This window comes from Anopheles darlingi, chromosome 2 (assembly GCF_943734745.1).
Source record: "Anopheles darlingi chromosome 2, idAnoDarlMG_H_01, whole genome shotgun sequence".
In the NCBI taxonomy this organism is placed as follows: domain Eukaryota; kingdom Metazoa; phylum Arthropoda; class Insecta; order Diptera; family Culicidae; genus Anopheles; species Anopheles darlingi.
The window spans coordinates 85,526,902-85,548,088 of NC_064874.1; the positions used below are offsets into that span (position 1 = coordinate 85,526,902).

Here is a 21,187-nt window from a genome sequence, read left to right on the forward strand (position 1 = left end):
CAAGCGGTCGGCCTCGGTTGGTTGTTCTCTCCCAAATTCATTAATCCCTTTTGGAGCCTCATCTTAGAGTTAAGCTCCCCGACCCCTCAAGTACGTTTATGTTGTGTCGTAAAGCGTCAGGTAATGGCCGCATCCTCTGTGTACACTATTCTCGCTCGCTCGTTCGCTTGCTTAAAGGTACTGAATGCAGCGGTTAGAATATGCGGCCACATATACTGACCATATGCTGACCAGAACGACCAATGGCGGTCCGTTAGACGAGCGCGCGCGGTTTTAGATAATTTGCGCAGAACGCAGGAAATCTGAAACCATTACTTGCGCTTGCCTGCACGTGTCGATTTGATTTGATCTCTCGCGCGCCCGCGAGTGTGCGATCTCTCTAACCGACTCACTACGAACTAACAGTTCCTCTCCAGTGGATGAGCTTAAACGGTGGTTTAGGGTAGACTCCAGGGCCTACCACACGCTTGGGCACCATCACTCTCCATTAGCCTGCGTGGCCACGGAATTCGCTTGTCGCTATAGTGGTCTGTTCTCCCATTCCCGAGCGGTTTTTTCGGTTCTTCATGTTCTCGATCATGCGAGGCGCCCTCGATTTGCGGTTGTTTTACCGGCTACGATCGAGTTGTTGCTGCTTTTCTCCCCTCTTTTCTTTCCTGAGACTATCTGCCAGAGCGGAATGAACGCGAGATGATGAGTGTTTAGGGCTCAACACGCCCGGGATGAGATAGCGGAGAAGAAGGGGCCTATATATGTAGTACAGGAACAGCGCAGACAGACGCAGGGTGTTAATTGAAAAATGCTTTCTGTTCTGTCTGGCTGGCTAGCTGGCAAAAAAAAACGCCAGCGATAAAACTATGCTGCTAGGGGCGGGGGAAGGCAGAGGAAACTGCAGCTGGAAAGCTATCAAGAACGAAATTACAGCCCGAAACGATCGAGCCCGAACCGACGATTACGTTACAGTTTGGCTGCCCGGACCCGTTTGATAGCGATGATGGTATGGGAATACGCATACGCACGTGGAGCATACGCGGATAAGGAAATCGCTTTTCGAATTTTGTGGATCACTTCTCTTGCTTGTGCTCTTACAGTTTATCGAATACATTAGCACGCACCGGTGGTGGGAGGGATCCGTTACCTTCTTCTTTGCGAAAGCTTTTAACTAAATGCTATTTATGATTTGTAGCCAGCTAATCATTTAGCAGCAGCAGCAGCCATAAAAAAGGTTGAGGTTGCATTAAATCCCCAACACACACACACACACTCTGTTCGCACGATTTAAAGCGTTTTTTTGTTGTTGCGTTTGTTTCCTGTGCCTTCTCCTGAACGATGAAACATGAACTACAAAAGTGTCGTGACAAACTTCTTCTCATCAAACTCAACACAGGGGGAGCAGCACGAGCAGTGCTGCGCAGTGACAAGAGAACCGAACCTAAGGCTGTGCACTACAGCCGCAACAAACAACAAGTGTGAAACAATCTTCGAAGACAATTGACATTTTCGTGCAATTTAGATTTAGCGATCAAGCGTTCGAAGGTCCCGCGCGAACACGAGACGTGCGGTGCGATAGAGAACCTCCAGAACGTTGTCGAGCAGCGAGCAGGCAGACAGGCAGGCAGGCAGATGGTACACAGAAACCCACCAGGTCCCGTCGGATGGGCCGAAAGGAAGCCACCAGATGCCAGCCAGCACCGCGCGATCATTCGCTTTTGTTTTTGTTTCCCTTCACGCGACGCGGCTATGCTGCTACCACTCAGCACTATAACGATCACTCGATCTGAGCAAGAGAGAGAGGTGTGGATGCATGATCTCCGCAGAGATTTAACGAGATGATCTAGATCTGCGGCGATCGATCTATCGATCGACCGTTGATCGAGATCGAGTGTTGATACCAGCCGGGGGAAAAACCTTCGACTCCGGTACAGGGGGGATATGATTATCGCGATCGCTTCTCTTGAGAAGCGATCATCGAGGCGCTAGGAAGCGCCACAGTAATGGCAAAATCTATTTGTTCGCCAGCGTGGTACCTGGTAGCACAAGACGAGCATAACGTCGTTGCTGTTGTTGTTGTCGTTGTGTTGTGCAAACATACGTTTTCGGTCGCGAAGAAGATGTTCTCTGCTTCGCAGTAGTTGACAATGCGCCGGAGATCCGAAGGTTGTCACGTTCGTGTGACTGTGACATTTTTATGAACCGTTCAACACGGAGCAGGGCTGTTGAATTGAATAATGGCGACTGCTGGAGGCGATACTGATGCTTCTTTGTCGCTTCTGGTTCTACCAAGGACTCCGGTGCTCGGTTAGCGATTGTTTGTGATGATCGTGGGTTTGTTGTTGTATTTTGGCACTGGCACTGGCGTTGCACTCGATATCGACGTGTTCGACTTTAATTCAAAGCCTTTGAGGGACATTGAGACAACGACACAGGAAGTGGAAATCAGCATAAACGATGTACCACCACCGTAAGAGACTCGTCGTTGTGTCGTTGTGTGTGTGTGTGGCCATAAAAATGGCAAACGGTCTCACACTTTTCCTTTCGCTAGACCAGCCCCTCCCACCCACCCATCCACCGGTACCTCAGACACAGCGCCACAAGTCCATAAACGTCCCGCGCGCTCCGCCGCCGCGGGAGTCCGGGACCGAGAGTAAATGAAACGATCCGATGGCCCGAGGTTTTGATGAGCTTCCGTCTTCCACAAATGAAAAGCGTTCGCCGCCGGCTGCCATCAGCAGCAGTAGCAGCAGCCTCGAATGTCGAAGTTGATGGAGAGAGCGCGCGCGCGAGACACCGCGTTCCCGCCCCTCTCCATCGCTTTCGATATCGCAGAAAATAGTAATAATAATGATAATTGGTTGTGCCGGCGACGACGACGGCGACGGCGAGGAAGTTGTCGGAAGGGTTCGTCGCCTAACTGGTCGCTGCTGTCATTTGTTCGTCAAGCAAGTCGCCAGCCGTCAACTCCTCGTGGCATGCCGGCTACAGGAAGAGAAACTGTGGAAGCAAAAGCCCGGATCGGATCGGATGGATGGATGGAGAGCGCTCCTTGGGGTCCGAAGAGCGGAGGAAAATAAACAAGATTTAGGCGATCCCGGGCGTCGATCCGCCACACAAGACACAGTGGCCACCGGGCCGATGGTTTTGATGTAACCTCGACCAGGCCCGGCCACGAGGGTGATGAGGCGCGTTTGAGGCGATGAACGATGCAATAAAACCTGTCAGTTGCATCCATCCACGGCGCGGCGCGAGGCGCGATGAGGTCCAAATGGGGAGTGGCGAGAGTGAGAGAAAGGTGTGAAAGATCACTTTCTTTTCCGAGAAATTCCTAACCATGTGTGTCCATGTGTGTGCGTGTGTGTGGTGGGATCGCGGAACACTTTAGAGTGTTGTGTCATGGCTGTTAATCACGCGGCTTGGCGTCTGATGGACGTATGGAGCGCGTTTAGCGGTCGCTCCAGCTTCCCGTCAATTGACCGCTTGGCTTGGCGACGGCATTGTTTTTTGGGGGGGCATTTTGGAGCCTTGGAACCCCCCCTGGTATCCGGTGTCCGATTGGAACTTCCACTCTTGGAGTTGGACTTTCATTTAAAAAAAACAAAAAAAACGAAACACAAAAGTCACCTGAAGGACAACGAACCGAACCCGAACCTTCACACGACCTCTAAGACCGCCCGGAGGTACACACACACACAGACACACACGCAGGCGCGCTAGTCGTAACAACCGAGGGTCCTTTCTCACCTCACGCTACGGTGGTGGTGGTCTGTTGCGCGAAGTTGCAACATCCCCCAGCAACCACCAGCAACCAAGAGGTTTCACTTTCTCTGCGTAGCCCGAGGCGGTTGACATCGGTTATCACATCACAGGTGGCCTCCTCCCGCCCTCTGTTACCACCCCGTTCATCGTGTGCGTTCGCCCCGAACCGATCCATCGGTGTTCGCGACGCGTTTTGATTCCCCGAGAATGGGATGTGTGTGTGTCTTTCCTGCCGCAGGGGGACCAGAGCAGCAGCACCAGGTCGATGGTCGATGGAATAGAAGCAAAAAACACCCCCTTCCCCCCATCGCTCCCCCTCCTTCCCCTGAAACCGAGCGGAAATGGACCTTCGAGCGCATTAATAAAACATTTAACCGGCGGCCTATCTCGTCGGCACCTCTCGGTGTGGTGGTGGGAAAAAAAACGGTCGGGGTTTCGCCGGACCATAGCCACATCGCAGGGGAGGGAGGGTGCCTTATGTTGCGCGGACAAGCCCCCGAATGGCCTGCAGCGAGTCACGATCGCGACTCCCGGGACTGTTCGCGTTCACTTTAGATAGACCATTCTCTGGCCAGACGCCGCAGAGGGTCACACGTCGCACCCATAAGGTGCTTGTGATGGACGTACGTGTGTGTGTCGAGTTCACGATCCTTGCCAAGAACTCCGATCATGATCATGTGGCAAGTGAAGTGAGTGATTTCAGGGCCAAAGCGCCACCATCGTAATCGTTCCTCCCAAAAACCACCATCGACGCCACCACCGCCATTGCTAATGTTGCTTTCGCTTTTCGCGAGGCGAATGATCGCGACGAGCGACCGCTAACGGTAAGGCAGGGAGAGGAAGGACCAGACCCGATGCCGATTACCGACTAATTAGTCTGCATTTCCTCGGAGCTCTGGACGCTGCGGACATCTGGCGAATGGTAGCTTGCGATGTTTTCTATCGGCCACATCAACCCCCCGGGGTGGACCGGACGACCTCCGGCATCCGTCCGTCTGTCTATGAAAAAGTCTAAGCTGCGTTTTTGGTTGCGTCAGACCAAATGGTCGCTGGTGGCGCAAGTGAACCAGAATATGGTGCTCCACCTCCTCTTTCCCCAGGATCGTGGTAGTCGACCCTAATGCGTGTCACCATTATGCTGTTGCGGTCTACATGCATGCGAGTCGCTGGCACTCCACTCGCTCGGCGACCGTAAACCGGAGTAACAGGTGCATCAACCTTTGGTGCGACATCGACACACACGCACGCACCATAAATGGACCAGCAGCAGCAGCGGCAACAACAGCGGCAGGGCGGGCTAAGGGGTCCGTTGCCTAGTCGAAGGGCCAATGGTGCGTGCGCGCCCGTGTGTGTGTGTGCCTGCGCGTGACATAAACGGGCCTCGGAGGCTGGAGGAAGTGAATGCCACCGCACCGCACCGCATCGAAACGGCTGGAGGACTGCATTGCCGCATACGCAATGAAGGAAATGTCGAGATGTCGATGTTGCGTAAAAATCATCCATCTTGCCAGCGATCACCGGCCGCTGGCTCGAGCGCTCTCTCTCTCTCTCTCTTTCTCTCACCAAACCGGGTCGTTGGTCTGCGGCTGGTGGTTACCTCACTCGCGGCGCGCTGCTGGTGCTGGTGGTGGCGACACCGCAAAAGGGCAGTTCCCCCTGTTGCACAGGTCGAGGCAACTGGAGCAGCAGAGGGAGAGAGAGGGGGTTGGTTCGAGGACGGAATCAGGTTCAACTCCCCTCCGGTATCTCCGGCAGCACTCCATCCATCTCCATACGTGCATCGATCTGGGAATGCGCTGAGGATGCGACGACGGCCACGGCGATCATGTTGATGATGATGATGATGGAAACCAAGACTCCCCCTCGCCCCTTTCTATTTTGCCCTTTTTTGGGGCTGGACTACTGGCCAGCCAGCGGCCATAGCAGATACGGAAGAGGTTTGTTTCCGATTCCGGACCCCCCCGGGGAGGCTTAGTCGCCCCGGAAATCCGCATCAACGCCGCATCCCAAGTCCGCAGCCCAGTAGTCGCTCGATAAAACGATTCCAATTACTGGCTTCCAATATTATTTATCAATTGGGGATGTTCTTCTCTCAGACCATCGCAGGCACCGGACCATCTTCGATGTAATGGCCGCTGCCGGTTGCCAAACTCCTCGCCAAATCCGACATTTGCCAGCGCGCAATATGTTGCGCAATCGCGACCTCGCGCGCAGCGATGCTGGTGGTTTTGCTTGTTTCTTGTTGTCTTCTCCCACCAGCACCACCACCCTTTCTGTTTTGCAGTTATTCTCTTCCTTTTCGGTGTATTTGAGTCTGTGTGTGTGTTCGATCACGATCGCGGTACACAAATTGCGAACCATTATCATTAGGGGGTCTTGATTGAAAATTGATGAAGTCTCTCACTCGCGCCCTCCCCCGATGCCCAGCGAGCCACCCGATCGGTAGTAACACAGAGAGCATTTGCCTACATTCTTCGCCTTCGTCGTCGTCGTTGATGTTGGTGTTGGTGTTGGTGTGCTTGTGGTAACGAAACGAGGAAGTTCTGGGATGCATTGAGGCGCGAACCGCTCGAAGATGCACCGATGATGAACCGATGCAGACAAGAACTCAATCGCTCAACCAGAGGCTGCCAGGCGAGACGAGACGAGACCAAAACATCTCTGTTCCTGGCTGGCTGGCTGGCTGGCTGGCACAAAAAACCCGCCAGCCGCGACGAAGCTAGTGCGCGGTCGGTTCTTACTCGGGACTCTCCGGGACCTTATCATCATTACAGTTATTACGATTAACCGTGTGTCCGTTATTAGCTGCACTATTATGTAACAGTTCTCACTCACGATGCATCCGATCAGCGCTTCATGGAGCACACCTTCTGGATCGGGATGCACCGTTGTTGCATCCGTTGTGTGTGTGTGTCGCTCGGTTGCTAACGGTCCTTCTAGTTTCTCACTCGTCGGTCATGCTCGTCGATTTCGACGATCGAGTGAGCTCGGGAAGGGTGTGTGTGTGTGTGTGTGTGAAGCGTACCTCCTCTAGCGGACCGCTTTCTGGGTGCAATTTGTCCGGATCGGATGGACACACACACACACAACACGTCTATCCAACGAGCTAGAAGTGCAATTTCCAAGAGAAAGCATTCTGATGCAATTTAGTTGGAAATCGGATTTCTTTTTGGATTTTTTTCCAAATGGCGCCGAAGTGATGCAACTGCATCGCGCTCCACGGTTCAGATCCCATTGTGTTGCCAGTTGGGAACGATGGTGCGATCGCATGATTTGACTGCATACCACGACGCGATCGATTAGTGCACTGCTGCCCATTGGGGACCACACTGAGCGTTTTTCCAGCAAAAACCTCGCCCACCCGCTTTCCCGCTATTCTGATAGAAGAAGAGACTGCCGGCCAATTTCCGGTCCGGTTGCTGGTTGCTGGCCTGGTTTGCTGGCGCGTTCTGCGCTGCTCCGCTTTCAATCGATCGTTCGATCGATCGATCGGTAGTTCGATCGATGGCGGTGTTCATATCGAAAAGAAAAGTATTATTCATTTCCGGTCGCCAGGCTAGGAGAGGAGCCAGCCAGCCCCACACCCCTACAGCCTGCACGCCACCGTCGCCGCTCCACCGGGGATTGGGTTTTGCACTTTCAAACGAGAGACAAAAACGGAAAAGGAAAGCGAAGGAAAATGCGCGGAAGACGCGCGCCAAACGGGAAATCAATTGACTCGTTCGGCGTGTCTCGGTGTCTGTGTGTTTGTGTGTGTGTGTTGGAATCGGTGGTGCGCAACACCAACTGTCGCGACTGCGGCCACGGTCGTGAGAAATTGATTAATTGAGATCGATTAGTTCGTTTCAATTGAAATTAACTGACTTTGGCCATCCTATCGTTTCGAGGGAGGGGAGGTAGGAAGGGGGAAACTCCCCCTTCAGGGGGTGGTGTCATTCTGTAGCAACCGTCAACCATTGTTGTGTTGCGTTGGGGGTGCCTTTCTGGTCAGCTTTGGTTTTCGCTTCGCTTTTTCCATTATTTATCCAGAGAGAGAGAGATTTGTCAATCCGAGACCCACTTTTGACCGTTGCGATGCGCCCCTGATTGCAACGATTGCAACGATTGCTGGGTGCGGTTGGACGATTGCTGGTGCAGATCCCCGAGGACATTTAAAATGGATTTCGTTTTCGTACCGATACGCAACGTTTTCGTTTTCAAACAGAGAATGTCAAGAACAGCGAAGGAATCCGTGGGGCTTCTTTTGCTTCTTATGCTTACTCTCCCATGAATTGCGAGAGCAACATAATTGCCGATCGTCGTTCGGCTTAAACCTAAAAGGTTCGTTCTTCACACACACATTCACACATAAACATGTAACACAATACCAAAGACGGATGGATATTGAATTGGAAAACTCCAAAAAGGGGGATTTCAACTTGTCGAATGCCCGTCACGAAGCCAGCGCACAAATCGATCAACTTTACGCCTCGATTGAAGCGTGCACCAAAGGTGTGGCCTACCGTGCGCGTGTGTGTGTGTGTGTGCCAGACTCTCTAGACCTAATCCACACCGCAGATTTCGTGCGGGTTGAGATCGAGAGCGAAACATTGGCGCTTTGTTTGTTGGAAGTTCGAAAGGGGCGGCGGCCGGCCACCCATTCCCACCGGAATTTCCTCGCCCTCCCCCTCCCCTTGCCAGGGCCGGAGAAAAGCGAAAACGCAATCATCGCGGCGCGCGCACGAGGTGAGGTGGGCTACCCTTTTTGGGGGGTGGGTGGTAGACACCCACAACTCTCCCCCCCCCCCCCCCCGCATTCGTACTGAGGAGCCAATCAAATCTAAAAAAATCCACCAGCAGCGTGTTCGAGAAGGAACACGACGTCACGGATCGTGGTCGCGTCTTCGACGGGTGTTGGACCCTAGGAAGGAAGAAGAAGCGAGGGAGGGAGCTCCCAAAACCAACGCTTCACCCTCCGCTCCCCCGTCGTCGTCATCGTGGCTCGGATCAAATCAAATCAATTTTGTAATCATTGCGTCAGCGAACGATCCGCGCGCGCTCTGGGTTGGGCTTTATGATTTTTTGGGGGGTTTCGGCTTAAACAGAGGAGGGGGTGTTTGGGGGTGATGTTCGACGTAAAAGTTCTTTTGTGCGCAACCTTCACCACGATCACGGCAGAAATGTCTATGTGTGTGTCTGTGTGTCTGTGTGTATGCTGGGGCTGTTTTCGTTCCCGACCGAGAGGAGGATCGTCGATCGAGGATCGCCCAGTACCGATCCGGCGACGAGTCCCTCCATCGTTCCGCGAAGTCAATTATGGTGATTATGGGTGGAGGTCCTTTCACTACCACTTAGCCAGAGCTGCCTAGCATAATGCCAAACAACAGAAACGGTGCTGAATGGTTGGTACTCGGTGCTGTGGGTGCTCATCAAAAGCGCCGTTGCCGCCAACGTTGCTGGGCCGATTCGCGGTTGATCGCGGTCTTCAATTGGGGTTCGGTTTAAGTAATGTTTTCACCGAACCATCCACCCGTCTCCAGTCTCCGGAGGATGCTGTAATCGTTTGCTCGCCGACCTCGACGTCTTGCGCTGTTTGCGTTCCTTGTATCACACGGGAATTCCCGAAATCCACAGCAATTGGCTGACGCAGACCCGCTCTTGATAGTCTGCGATGACGTGTTTGTTTGATTCCCCGTAAATGGAGCGATCGAATGTCAGAAATACTGTTTTGTTGGGGAATCTACTGCCACGCTGATTGTCAATCAAAGGCGCATTCGTGCGAACGGCACGGCCGTTGGGTTATCAAGAGCCAGTCCAGAGGAGAAGGCTCCTTATCACCATACGCGTTCGTTGAGCGCACTAGTGCGCACGGAGCCTTCAGTTTACGATTGAATTGCAAGGCGTGAGGATCGGTGCCAAGCAGTATTAAAAAAAAGAATGGCACCGGATCGCATTGCCTGGTTGCTGTTGTCGTTGCTGGTGCAGCTCGGTTTGTTCTACCGGCCCGGAACCGGTGCACCACTGACCAACGAACACTGTGATCCTGTCCGTGGGGTACTGCTAGCCCCGGAGGATTGTGGCCAGTACCGTAATCAGCTAAACAACGAGACGGACCGCATCTGCTGCCCGGTGTTTCAGAATGAACCAAACTGCGGCCAGGTTTCGCGCTTTGACGCCACGGCCGTCATCTACGATAGCCGCGAGACGCACCTGGATCAGTTCCCGTGGGCCACCATCATTATGCCGCGCTGGCAGTGGAAGAACAGCTGCAGTGGTTCGCTCATCAACCGACACTTTGTCCTTTCGGCGGCCCATTGCTTCCAGCCGGACATGAGACTAACTAACAAGAGGTGAGAACCAGATGGACCAGCGAGTACTGATCAGTGGACTTAAAAAGCTGGATCCTTGTTTTATGATTTTTACAGCCCCGAGCCGGCGTACCGGGCCGTGTTTGGCGATTGGGACTTGTTCACAGACGAGGACTGTAAGTACGTGCGAGGGGAGCTGTTCTGCAACGGCCCCGTCCGGAACAGTCTGATCGCTCGCATCCTTAACCATCCACTGTACGATCACTGGACTGATCAGTTCCTGCACGATATTGCGCTGCTCAAGCTGAAACGGCCACTAGTCGAGTACGAAAGTCACATCGGACCGGTCTGCCTGCCGAGCTACTCGTCCGTGATGCCGGAGATTGCCGGACGGAACTTCACGGCCACGGGTTGGGGGAAAACGCGCACCTGGGGTGGAATGCGACGGAAGATCAAGGTGTCGATGATCGCCCGGAATGTGAGTGTTTGTGGGAGAGCATACGGCATCCACCGACCGGAAGTGGCCCAGGTACAGCTGTGTGTTGGTGGCCAATGGTGGAAAGACGTGTGTAATGGAGACTCGGGTGGTGCGTTGATGCACCGTGAGGCAGAGTCTAATCGGTGGACTCAGGTCGGTATCATCAGTTTCGGTTCGAAGGACTGCGGTAAACCGCTGCCGGGAGTGTACACCAATTTGGCGCGTTATACCGATTGGATTCAGGCCGGGATTGAGACGCTAATGGTGGGTGATGAGCAGCAAACGGAAGCCAGCTCAACAACGGAAGTGACGCCCTCGACGGAAGCTACATCTGAATCGCAAAGTGACGAATCCCAGTGATAAGCTGATCAGTAGAAACAGCCAATAAAGATGACTTCTGTTCATACTAAAGTACTTCATGATTGCACTCTCAATGGTCGTATAGAGTATCGCAACTCGTTGCGGCGTTGCGAAAAGCACACACATCCACACATCCATTTTCCCAACTCTAGTCAGGTTGTCCAATTTGTTGCGCAGCGCGCCTACTCGCGTCGACGCCCGGGGACATATAGATCGATCGAAGGGCCCACCAGGTGGTGCACACAACCGGTGGGCCACCGGTTTTGCTTGCACCTGATATGTAAATTAATCAGCTATTTTTTGACATCCATCAATCGGCTGTCGTCACAACGGAGCCCGACCGATCGATCGCGTTCGATCCAAACCCACAAGAGTCTGCCGCCTCTCTAATGGCCGATCGAACCGATCGAACCCCTGCTGCCGACTCCCGACTCGGTCGGCTATATCCTCTGGCGTTCGTGTCGATGTCGATGGACATGGCAAGTCGATCGACAGCCTGTTCTGTTCGCCACGGCTCCCGGATGCCGTAGCTACCGTCCGCTAATGTCCGCTCTCGAAGTCGAAGCCTGACGAAGGTTGCTTCGATTCGAAGTGACGCTGCCGTTGCTGGAGTCGATCGTCTCGATCGAACCGGGGCCATCAAGGGGTCCGGCCTGAAGGGGTGCTGCGCAATCACGCCAAACACCAGCCACCGCCACGATGACGACTATTTGCGCCTTGGTGGCCCCCTGGTGTACCAGACATTTAGAGTGTTGCCTCCGCTCCCTACGCTAAACGATTTAATTTGCACCTTGGTCATGGTGCGCCCTCTGCGCGCCAAGCGCTCTCTGGCCCTCGGCGTGCGCCCAGTTGTGCAGATCTAGACCGCCGGTGATCGCAGCAGCAGCAGCAGCAGTCGGTGCGAGTTTACTGCCGCACCGAGACGGATGACAGGTTCGCGGGACATTAAGTGATAAACAAACATTACTTCCAACGACGACGATGACGACCACGACGACGACGATGAATCCGAGCAAAAAGCATGCCGTTCATCGGTCGCTCGGTATGTAATGTACTTGGTTGCCACGACTCCGGAGTCCTCACGTTCGCACCGTCCGTTCAATCCGTTCCAAATCCGTCATCTATCTACCGTGGGGGACCGCGAATGCCTCGCTCATAGTAGTCGTTTCACGAATCGTACAGACCAACAAACATTCAGACGGAAACGTTCTCCGTACTACTGTCATCGAGCCAGCCAGCCGCTGGTGGCCACCTGGATAGCTACGGCGTTTGAACAAGAAGTTTGATGTTTTGGAATGGCGCACCATTGCACGCCATTGCCATTGCCCTGGCAACGACAACAGCAACGGCACGGCAGCTGCCACTTACCTTTGTTCTGTAGAGTGGATTGCTGAAATCCCAGTCCGGGGCGACGAACAAATATCCACGTTTTGACACCTTTCGCGTCGCCTGAAAATGGAAGGAGGAAAAAGCAGATTAACCAAATTAACGAAGCGCAGCGAATTGTGAGGTAATGTGTGTGTCTCTGTCAGTACATTCCACTAGTACGACTGCATTCGTTGCAGTGACCCCAGTACGATCAATTGAGTTGACTCACTACCCGTTGACGGCTTTTGCGGTGTGCGCGCGCACGCGCGTGTGTGTGTGTCTCCCATTAGGATAAATGGAAAACGGTATCTTTATCGAAACTGATGATGATGGGGACTCCACAGCTCCTTCGCACCGATTCGCTCAAGCGATCGGATCGTTTAAGGAGATCATACTCCCGGGCACCTCCTCTTCTGGTCCTCCGAGAAACACATTCACTTTCTACGCCGTTTGCTTAAATCATCCACTTAACAGCCGCGCTACTCTGGATCTCGAGCGCCAACAGCACGAAGACAAGCCAATCATCGCTGTCGCGGCGGCCATCGAACCCATCGAGCCAACGTCGTCGTGGGACCCCAAAATGGGATCAATGGGTTTAATCATTGGGGCTGCCGTTCGAAATCAATAAGCGAATGTGTGTGTCCAGAGAATTTACAAGTGCAACTCCATCGCAACGAGGAACGCAGTCGACGACGACGACGACAACGAGAAGTTGGTTTTGCGCAGAAGCAATAAAACGGTAAATGACAACTGCGCGACCCCTCCCTTCCTGCCTTTCCTTGGTTCCTCTCTTGGTTGCTGCTCTCTCTCTCTCTCTGGCTGGCTGGCTGGCTGGCTGGCGAGATCACACTCACCCCCGATCGCCACGAAGACAAGAACATTCACCCAATTAATAAATTGATCAAAGTCCGAGTCCGACATCATTTGGCTTAATTAAACATAAGTGTGCGCGAAGGAGGGGGTGTATGTGCGGAATGGCTGGCGGATTCTTGCGCATTACTGTACTCGAGTGGTCGCTCGCGGCGCACCAAACCGCATTCGAGGTGAATGTACCAATTGACCTACTCAGGACGCGGGCGCGGACGATGTTTTGCGTGGCTTCGCGTGGCGGACCCCAAGGCACGGGTAGAACCGGAGTCACAAGTAGTTTCCGCGCGCTTTCGCCACTTCTGGATGGCGGCACGGGATTAAAAAATGGGAACCCCCTCTCCGTCTCCTCAAAAACAAAAAAAGGGACTCGATGGGCTTCAATGTAAACCCCGATGATGTCGAGGTGATCGTTTCTGGTGATTTCCATCTGGCTTCTGCTTCCGCGTAACGCATTGACCTTCTTTCAGGTTACGAGTTCCACCGAAGTCCCGAAAATTTGGACCATTTTTCGTGTTTGGAGTGCTCACGTTCTGAAGCATTCCCGGTAGCCGCTCTCACTTCCCGAAATGGTCACCGCAAAAGGATCGGTCTGGCGCTACTTTATCCTCACACACACGCACACAAGATGCCGTTCTTAATGAAGACAAAATATGTAAATGTATTCAATTCGCCCCCGAAACGAACCCCCCTCTTCCTTCTCTTTCACATGAGGTACGAGTTCATCAAAAATATCCGGTGAGCACTCTCCCCCGAGGGGGTGCTCCCGGTTTGACTCCCGGAGGATTTGTGGTTTCCCCCTCGTCGCCACCGCTGGCACCATTTGCAATCGGGACGCGTAGATCGAACTCTAACGCGGGGGAGGGAGATCGCGAAGGGTGTCAGCGGAATCCGTGGCCACAAGGGGGCAAGCCCCACGGGGTGGTGGTACGTGATGGTAATGTATGCGGACAACATTGTGCTATGTTGAGGGAATGTTAAATGTCACAATTTATTTATGTCAACCCGAGGCAGGGTGTGTGTGTGTGACTTGAGGTACTGTTTGCGGTGCGGTAACGGTTCACTGGCTCTGGCTGAGCTGGTGGGCCCTGTTGGTTTGTTGTTTCACTGCTGAAAGAATGAAACCTGTTGTTGTTGTTGTTGTTTACGCGAGCACTGCCAGGTAGCTGCCAACGGTGGGTGGTGGGCGTCATGTGGATGAAGCAGGTTATAGTAGCCACCGGCACCACCCCGTTCCGGAAGCCACCAAACAAACGGACCCGTTGGGCTTAGAAATGGCCGCTACGGCTCGCGCTGGCTACGTGTCAACGTGACTCTGGCGCTGGCAGTTAATTTGAATTTACACATTTGCTTCATTGTTTCACTTGTTGAAGGTGTGAATGGTCATCGGCCAGACAGACAGACACGTTACCGGGCCCCACCCCTCGCTGTGTCCTACATTCTGTGCTCGATTTCCTCGTACTAGAGGAAGGAGAGGTAGTGTGTACGCCATTTTAACGCGACGCGACCAAAGCGTAATAGAAGCTATAGCAATAGAAGCAAACGGGGCCAACGCGAGCTTCGAAAGCTTTTAGCTGAATAATTTAAACAAACTAAAAAATGGAGGTCAACCCAAAACCCATCTTCCAGGCCCGGATAACACGGCGAGGAGGAAGGGGAGGGGGAGAACATTCCAATATTGTACGCCAGGGTGGTTGTTAACCCTTTTCGGAAGCCAACTTGCTGAAGTGAAGCGACCAGAACGTGCTAAAATGTGTTTTTGAAATCCTTTTTCGTTTCTTTTGAAGCATTTTGTCATAAAAAGAGAGATAGAGAGAGAAAAGGTGAGAGAGTGACGCTTATGCTAGACAACGAGGCGCATAAGACCCTGCACCAGGCTGGTATGTAACGCCATTAAGACGCGATCCTCGCCATCGCCAACGGTCGAATGTCGTGCATCGATCTTACAAATCGCAGGTAGCACTACTGGCCATAAAATCGAACGACATAGACACACACACATACACCGGTTCAGGCGCGATGTGAAACAGGGTGCATTTCATAAATAATATGCCCTTGAGGCGGGAAGTCTCAACTCTCTCGGCATGGCGGCGTTGCACCGATCGACCGATCCTATCGTCGATCGCGACTCGCCGCCGCCGCCGTCGCCGCGACATGCCGCGGATGCCGCAAACACATATTCGTGTGAGGGGACTGCTGGGACCGCTATATAGTAAGACGGGGAGATGATGATGATGAGAACGCAAACTCTACGCGAGGCAGTCTAGCAGTCGAAGAAGAAGAAAACGAGGGAGAAGAAGAAAAAGAAGCCCTGGCCGATCGTCGTCGATCGTCGATCGAACGAGCGAACGATGCGCGCATCTTATTATTCCCGCTACCCTCCACCCCTCCCCCTCTGGCGTCCTTGCCGGATTCGATTAGGAGATCGTTTGGAGGCATCGACACTGTTGCAACCACTCGCTCGCTTGGCGAGTCGATCGATCGATGCTGCAGGTGGCCACGACCAGTGTTTGGTGCCGATGTCGTGAGCGATGGTTCGATGAGATGAGTTTCATTCGCAAAATGGTGGGGGCTCGCTCAAGTGGTTTGGACACTAATGTATGACCCCTCGGGGAGCCCGTGGGCGCTCAGTCTACTTGATCGAGCATCGAGTGAGGCCTTTTTCGGGATAAAGTTTGCTACATTATTGCACGACAGCGACAGCAAAGAGAGTGAGAGAGAGTGAGCAATCATTTGCATGACATTATGTTCGCGAGAGATTAGAAGGACCGCGCATGTCGAAGTCAAAGAGATTCAATAATGCCGTTTGCCAAAAACCCAAAAGCACAGATTCCAAAATGCGATATTTTATCAATGTTTACTGCGTTTACGGATGTTTTTTTTTGTCTGTCTCATTTCGAGACATTGTAAAGGCCTTTCGAGCTTATCAAACAGCATGAATCAGCCACTTCAGGACGAGGACATTAGAATGAATGAAAGGAACCAGCAACAGCAGCAGCAGCACCAGCGGCAGCAGTTAAACAGTTGATCGAAAGACAACCAACCAGCCAGCCAGCGAGCACACTCACACACAAACACTAACTGCGCATTATTTATGACGCCAATAAAATCATCATAATCTCATTCAAATCGATTTCAAATGGACAGCAGCTCCAGCAGCTCTCCGGAGACGAACAGGTCTTAAAGACCTCCACTGTTGCTGATGCAGCCTTTTAACCGTCGTCAGGTGCTGGCTCGTGCGCGCAAACAAATCGACGACGACGGCTCACGGATCGATCGTTACGCGTGAAGATGCTCCTCTCTGAAGCGGCGGCCCTTTCCCTTCTCCTCCCCCACCCGCCGAAAAAAGCATAAATCAGCAAACCAGCCCGAAACCTCCGGCCCGGAATGGGGGAGGAGGGTGTGAGCGCGAACGTGACCCACGACAGCTCGAAGCATAAATCCTCGATCACCACCCGGAGCACCAGCAGCAGAAGCGGCAGCAGCACTCGAGACCATCATCGCACTCCAAGATACCCCGGAGCAGGAGGAAGGCTATTCGATACGGATGGCCTTTCAAAAAATTGATTTGACAGTAAAGAGCGCGACGTGAGGCCCGGGCTGAACTGGTGGTGGGTGGGCTGCACCCCTCCCCCATCCCTTGGACTCGATCAACGCACCAGCGAGGGAGGAGAGGGCATTTTATCTTTCATTTTTATGGTTCTTTCTATTTATTGGCATCGATGCGAGGGGATGATGCTCACGAGACACACACACACAAACGCACGGAGGAGAGTTTAAAGCAAACACAAGTCACTCGGCGCACATCGCGAACGAGCGGCGGTTGCGCGATCGCCATCTTTGGTGGTGAATTCGACAGTCGCGGCGACCCTCTCCTCCCTACGTCACTGGCTGCCACATTTCGTCACATCCGCAGCACACCAGTACACCTTCGAAACTCTGCCCGGGACTGCCTCGGGACCGGTAATCTTGATCGTCATCAACCGTCATGTGGGATCATCGGTGATGAGCATTTTATTTTTATTGCTATTATCATTGCGTTTCCTTTAATAGCTCTCGCTGGCAGGCTTGCGTTTCCTTTAATAGCTCGCTTAAAGGAGGGCTAAAGGTGAACGAGGAGCAGCAGGTGTTGGTGGCTCCTTGACGGTGCTGACTCCTCCTTCTCCTCCTCCTCGACGGTACTCGACTGTCAACGAGTTGACGCCGCGCTTGATCGCCTTTAACGAATCACTTAAGTGGTAACTGTTGTTTGACCTTGGCACCCGCCCGCCCCCGCGGCCAAGAAATTCGGCAACCAACCAACCAACCGACGAACCGACCAACCGACCGATCATCATCATCATCATCATCATCTTAGTGATCTTCTGACTGCTTGTGCGCGCGTTCGCTGGCTTCGCATTAATGTTGCTCAATCACCACTACCTCCGAGGAGGCAGGGAGGGGTGGCTACAAAGTAGGGAGGGCGCGTAGGTGTTATGTTGCGCGGCACACATTCCAAAGATGGCGCGCACGGATTGGAATTCCACATTTCGAGAACGCAACAACAAAAAATAACGTGCAACCTCTTCTCGGCACACCGGCACACCGGCACACCGGTTGTTGTGACCTCCAGCGCCATTAAGAATGCTAGCGTGTATGCTGCGTTTGATGCGCACCCCCTTTCCTTTCCCATCCCGTCATTCAAATCACCGTTTAATCATTTTAAGAACATCGAAGGGGCTCGTCTCTAGCCGGCGGTCTCGGCTCGGAGATGGGGTCACAGGCACGACGACACCACACCACCGGTGTGGTCCACCTTATGGCGCTCATGTTACGCGCCCGCGAGGTCGCGCGAGAAAGGGGAGATCCTTTACTTTGAACGATTCTATCGCGCGGCGATTGGCGGGAACGAGGGAAAGCGAGACGCGAGGGTGACAGCCAGCCAGAGATTAGCGAAAGGCAAGCATTATGTTCATTGATTTATGCACGCATGCAGCAGCAGCAGCAGTCGGGTTGTATGCGCGCGCGCTCGCGCTGCTGGCATTCCAAATCCAGACAGACAATTGGCCACTCAAACGACGGTCCGAGATTGCTTGGTACGCAGCGGCCCGCCAGCTCACGTTTGCGTGTCGCAAAGTGTCCCCCGCACACCCGGACACTGCACCACCAGCGATGCCGCCGCGTTGCGATCGATTAGTGAAAGTCTGGCCCCCCAACAACATCGGTGGTGGCCATTGTTTGGCGCGGTGAATAAATCTCCAAACATAGACGCGCCCAACACGTCTAACGCGAGTTGTTTGCGGTCGCAACATGCGCGCAGAGACAGAGAGAGAGTTCATTTTTGGGCGCCGTCCTAGTAAAGTGCTGACCATCGCTCCGAAGGGATAGGGACGATTGGTGCTGGGTTGGAGGTATGCTTGCACGCCATGGCCACGGTGCTTGCAACCACCAGTCGAGGGTGAAAGGACGACACAATGCGCGATGTGGTGTGGACCGCGCGGTTTGTGTCTAGTCTGTTTGGCTAGAGTGCTGCAATGCAATCCGAACCGGAGGGCCGCGCACATTGTTCGTTTCGAGCAATCCCGAAACGACGGGAATTGTGAAGGAAGAGATTGACCGCCCCGGGGCGACCGATCGTTTAGACGCGGGTGCAGCGGCCTGGGATGCATTTCTAATTTTAAAAATGCTGATTGCGCGGTCAGCATTATATTTTTAAAATGCCTTTTGTGGAGTTTTTATTTGAAGAAAAACCATTCGAGTGTTTAGGTTAAAAATAGAATCGAGATTAGAAAGCAAAACAAATCCCGAGTGTGTGAGAGAGAGACATCTCCTAATCATAACCACATCACCCGGATTGCCGGATCCGCAAAGCAGTTACCATGGCCAATCACACCATGAGCCATCGGGGCGAGCAGCAATCATAATTTCTGCTACCTCCCTGATTGCCGTCGCTCCAATTTAAACAAATATTCCATCATCATCATCATCATCATCATCATCGTGATCGCGATCGACATCCGCCATCCGCCCATCTCGGTGCATCTCTTCGCCCTTGGTCAGCGATTAGTGCTTGTTTGTATCATTTGCTTCGATTCGATCGAACTCCCGGGGAGGAAGAGAGGCGCCCGGTGGGTAAAATGGTCCATCATTAGGGCCCGGTCCGGCCTCGGTCCGGTGCACCGACCGGTTCACCTGCACCGACGGGCAAAGCGTGCCAGTAACACACAAACCGACCGCCTTGTCGATGCCAAGGAAAGGCCTCGCAGGAAGGAAATGAAAACATGGTTTTGCATAAATAATTAAACACAAATGTGACACAATTTAGGGCGCGCGAGAAATTGCTCACAGAGGCGAGAGAAAGAGAAGACAGAGAGAGAACGAAAACCGCGCTGTCTGGTCCTCCAGTGAGTCGCGAGGCCAAGTGCGTTTGCCGCAAGCGTTTGTCAACAGGCGACAGATCGTTTACAGGTTTTCACTTGCACCTGCCGCGTTGATGCTCATCTCGAGCACGGATTTCGTTGCATCACACACGAGGGGTGCGCCACAAATGCGTCCACAGCACGCGTCAGAAACGGCTAGCTACAGCAAGCGAAAGCCCGGCCTCGAGGCACGGACTGGTGCAATTAATAAATTAAAACCAATTAGAGACACCCCATCATGCCAAGTGGACACTCCCAGGAGGAGGAGTGCTCAACGTCGTCTAGCGTCGTATCGAAAGCAAAAACCACGATCGATCCACGGTTCCGCCCCGGGTTCGCTCTGGCTGGTTATTGATTTTTCTGGTCCAGATCTCCGTTCGCCTCGCGTTGCCGCGCAACCGCAAGGTGTCACTTAAGTACCTTCGGTGACCTGGAAATCCATTTTCCACCTTCCAGCGGCGCGTGTTGCCGGTCATTTCCGGCTGCGGGCGCCGCCGCCGCCGCCGTCACCGCAACACCGAAGATTGCTTATCGTCAACCGTCAACCCGGTACACCGACGACCAATGCATGTCGCTGTCGCCAGGGCGTCAACGATCGACGCCTTGGTCGCTGCTGTGGACAATTTTCTCCTGTCGCCGCAATGGCCGCGCACCGCCAAAGGGAGCAGAGTTTACAGCTGACCTACTGTGGCCGTGGCGGTGGTTGTGGCCTCGTTGCAGGGCTGCACTCTCGGTAGTGCTTTGCGTCAATGATTTGCGTACCGCTCGCGCGCGAGATAGAGAAAGAGCGCGACGTCTGATCGCGACTAATCAGGTCCGGAGGAAGCGGCAAAGGCATAGAGGATTCCCCCGCTGCTAATAACGGGATGGATTGCATTTCCTCGATAACAGTCCGTCCAACTCCAACGATCCAGCGATGTGTGTGATCGCTGATAACACGGTCTTGATGTTTTCGCTAATGCATCGGTCCCCGGACGCGATGGTTCGCTAGCGGTACTGGCACAGCAGGTGCCACCACCACCACCAGGGGCCGTGGTTCGTTGATCCTAGAAACGGGCGCGGCTCGGGTTGTTGCTTTTTTTTTGGACACCGGACAACGGTGCCTTCTGGACAGAGAATGCTGACGTCGCACACAACCACAGGCGGCGTTCTAGGTCATCCGCCCAAAAAACAAAAAAAAGGAAAACATAAAAAAAACATCACCACCATGTCACCGGCCGAGTGGCCACCGAGAGTAGCCGAGCAGTGGTACGGTACCGTTACGTGGTGCCGGCGATCGTGCGATCGATCGGAAGGAGCGGAGCAAGCGACGAACCTCCTCCCGAAATGCATGACAACGCAATACGGAATGGAACGAAACGAAACGGATTCTAGATTTACAACTTTGCAGCTTTTCCCCCTCCCCCCGCAGGGTGGCTACCACCATCTGTATCGGCATGAGAAAATCTGGCCAACCGGTGGTTCAGTTCCGTTCGTTGTTTTCGGAAATTTGCATGAAGTCCGTCCAGCACCATATTCTAACGGACGGAAAGCGACCAGCGACCAATAAATCAATCCTTCTTCGATGTACAGTTTTGTCTATCCCCCCCCTTGGGAGAGTTTGATAACAAGACGCCGGTGGTATGAGAACCAGAGAGAGGAGGGAATTTGGATGAGAAATAACAACATTATTGGAT

At 53.3% G+C, this 21,187-nt stretch overlaps 2 protein-coding genes across 7 annotated transcripts in view; one reads left to right on the top strand and one right to left on the bottom strand.

Annotated features, from left to right (window-relative positions):
* LOC125951527 (protein outspread) overlaps positions 1–21,187 on the bottom strand; it is a 170,502-nt gene that overhangs the window by 64,809 nt on the left and 84,506 nt on the right. For all 6 annotated transcript variants that reach the window (XM_049680425.1, XM_049680421.1, XM_049680424.1 and 3 more), the window contains exon 3: positions 12,247–12,327. In XM_049680425.1, the coding sequence (XP_049536382.1) occupies positions 12,247–12,327 (81 nt within the window). The remainder of the gene's footprint in view (positions 1–12,246; positions 12,328–21,187) is intronic.
* On the top strand, positions 9,628–11,142 carry LOC125951552 (CLIP domain-containing serine protease 14D-like). Its single transcript, XM_049680475.1, has 2 exons — positions 9,628–10,082; positions 10,158–11,142. Exons 1-2 carry the CDS (start codon positions 9,670–9,672, stop codon positions 10,876–10,878), a joined length of 1,134 nt encoding a protein of 377 aa, XP_049536432.1. The 5' UTR covers positions 9,628–9,669; the 3' UTR covers positions 10,879–11,142.

Excerpts from the sequence above, each read along its gene's own strand:
- LOC125951552 (XM_049680475.1), top strand. The coding sequence starts at position 9,670 with ATGGCACCGGATCGCATTGCCTGGTTGCTGTTGTCGTTGCTGGTGCAG. Across the intron at positions 10,083-10,157 it reads ATGAGACTAACTAACAAGAG|CCCCGAGCCGGCGTACCGGG; the intron begins GTGAGAACCAGA and ends TGATTTTTACAG.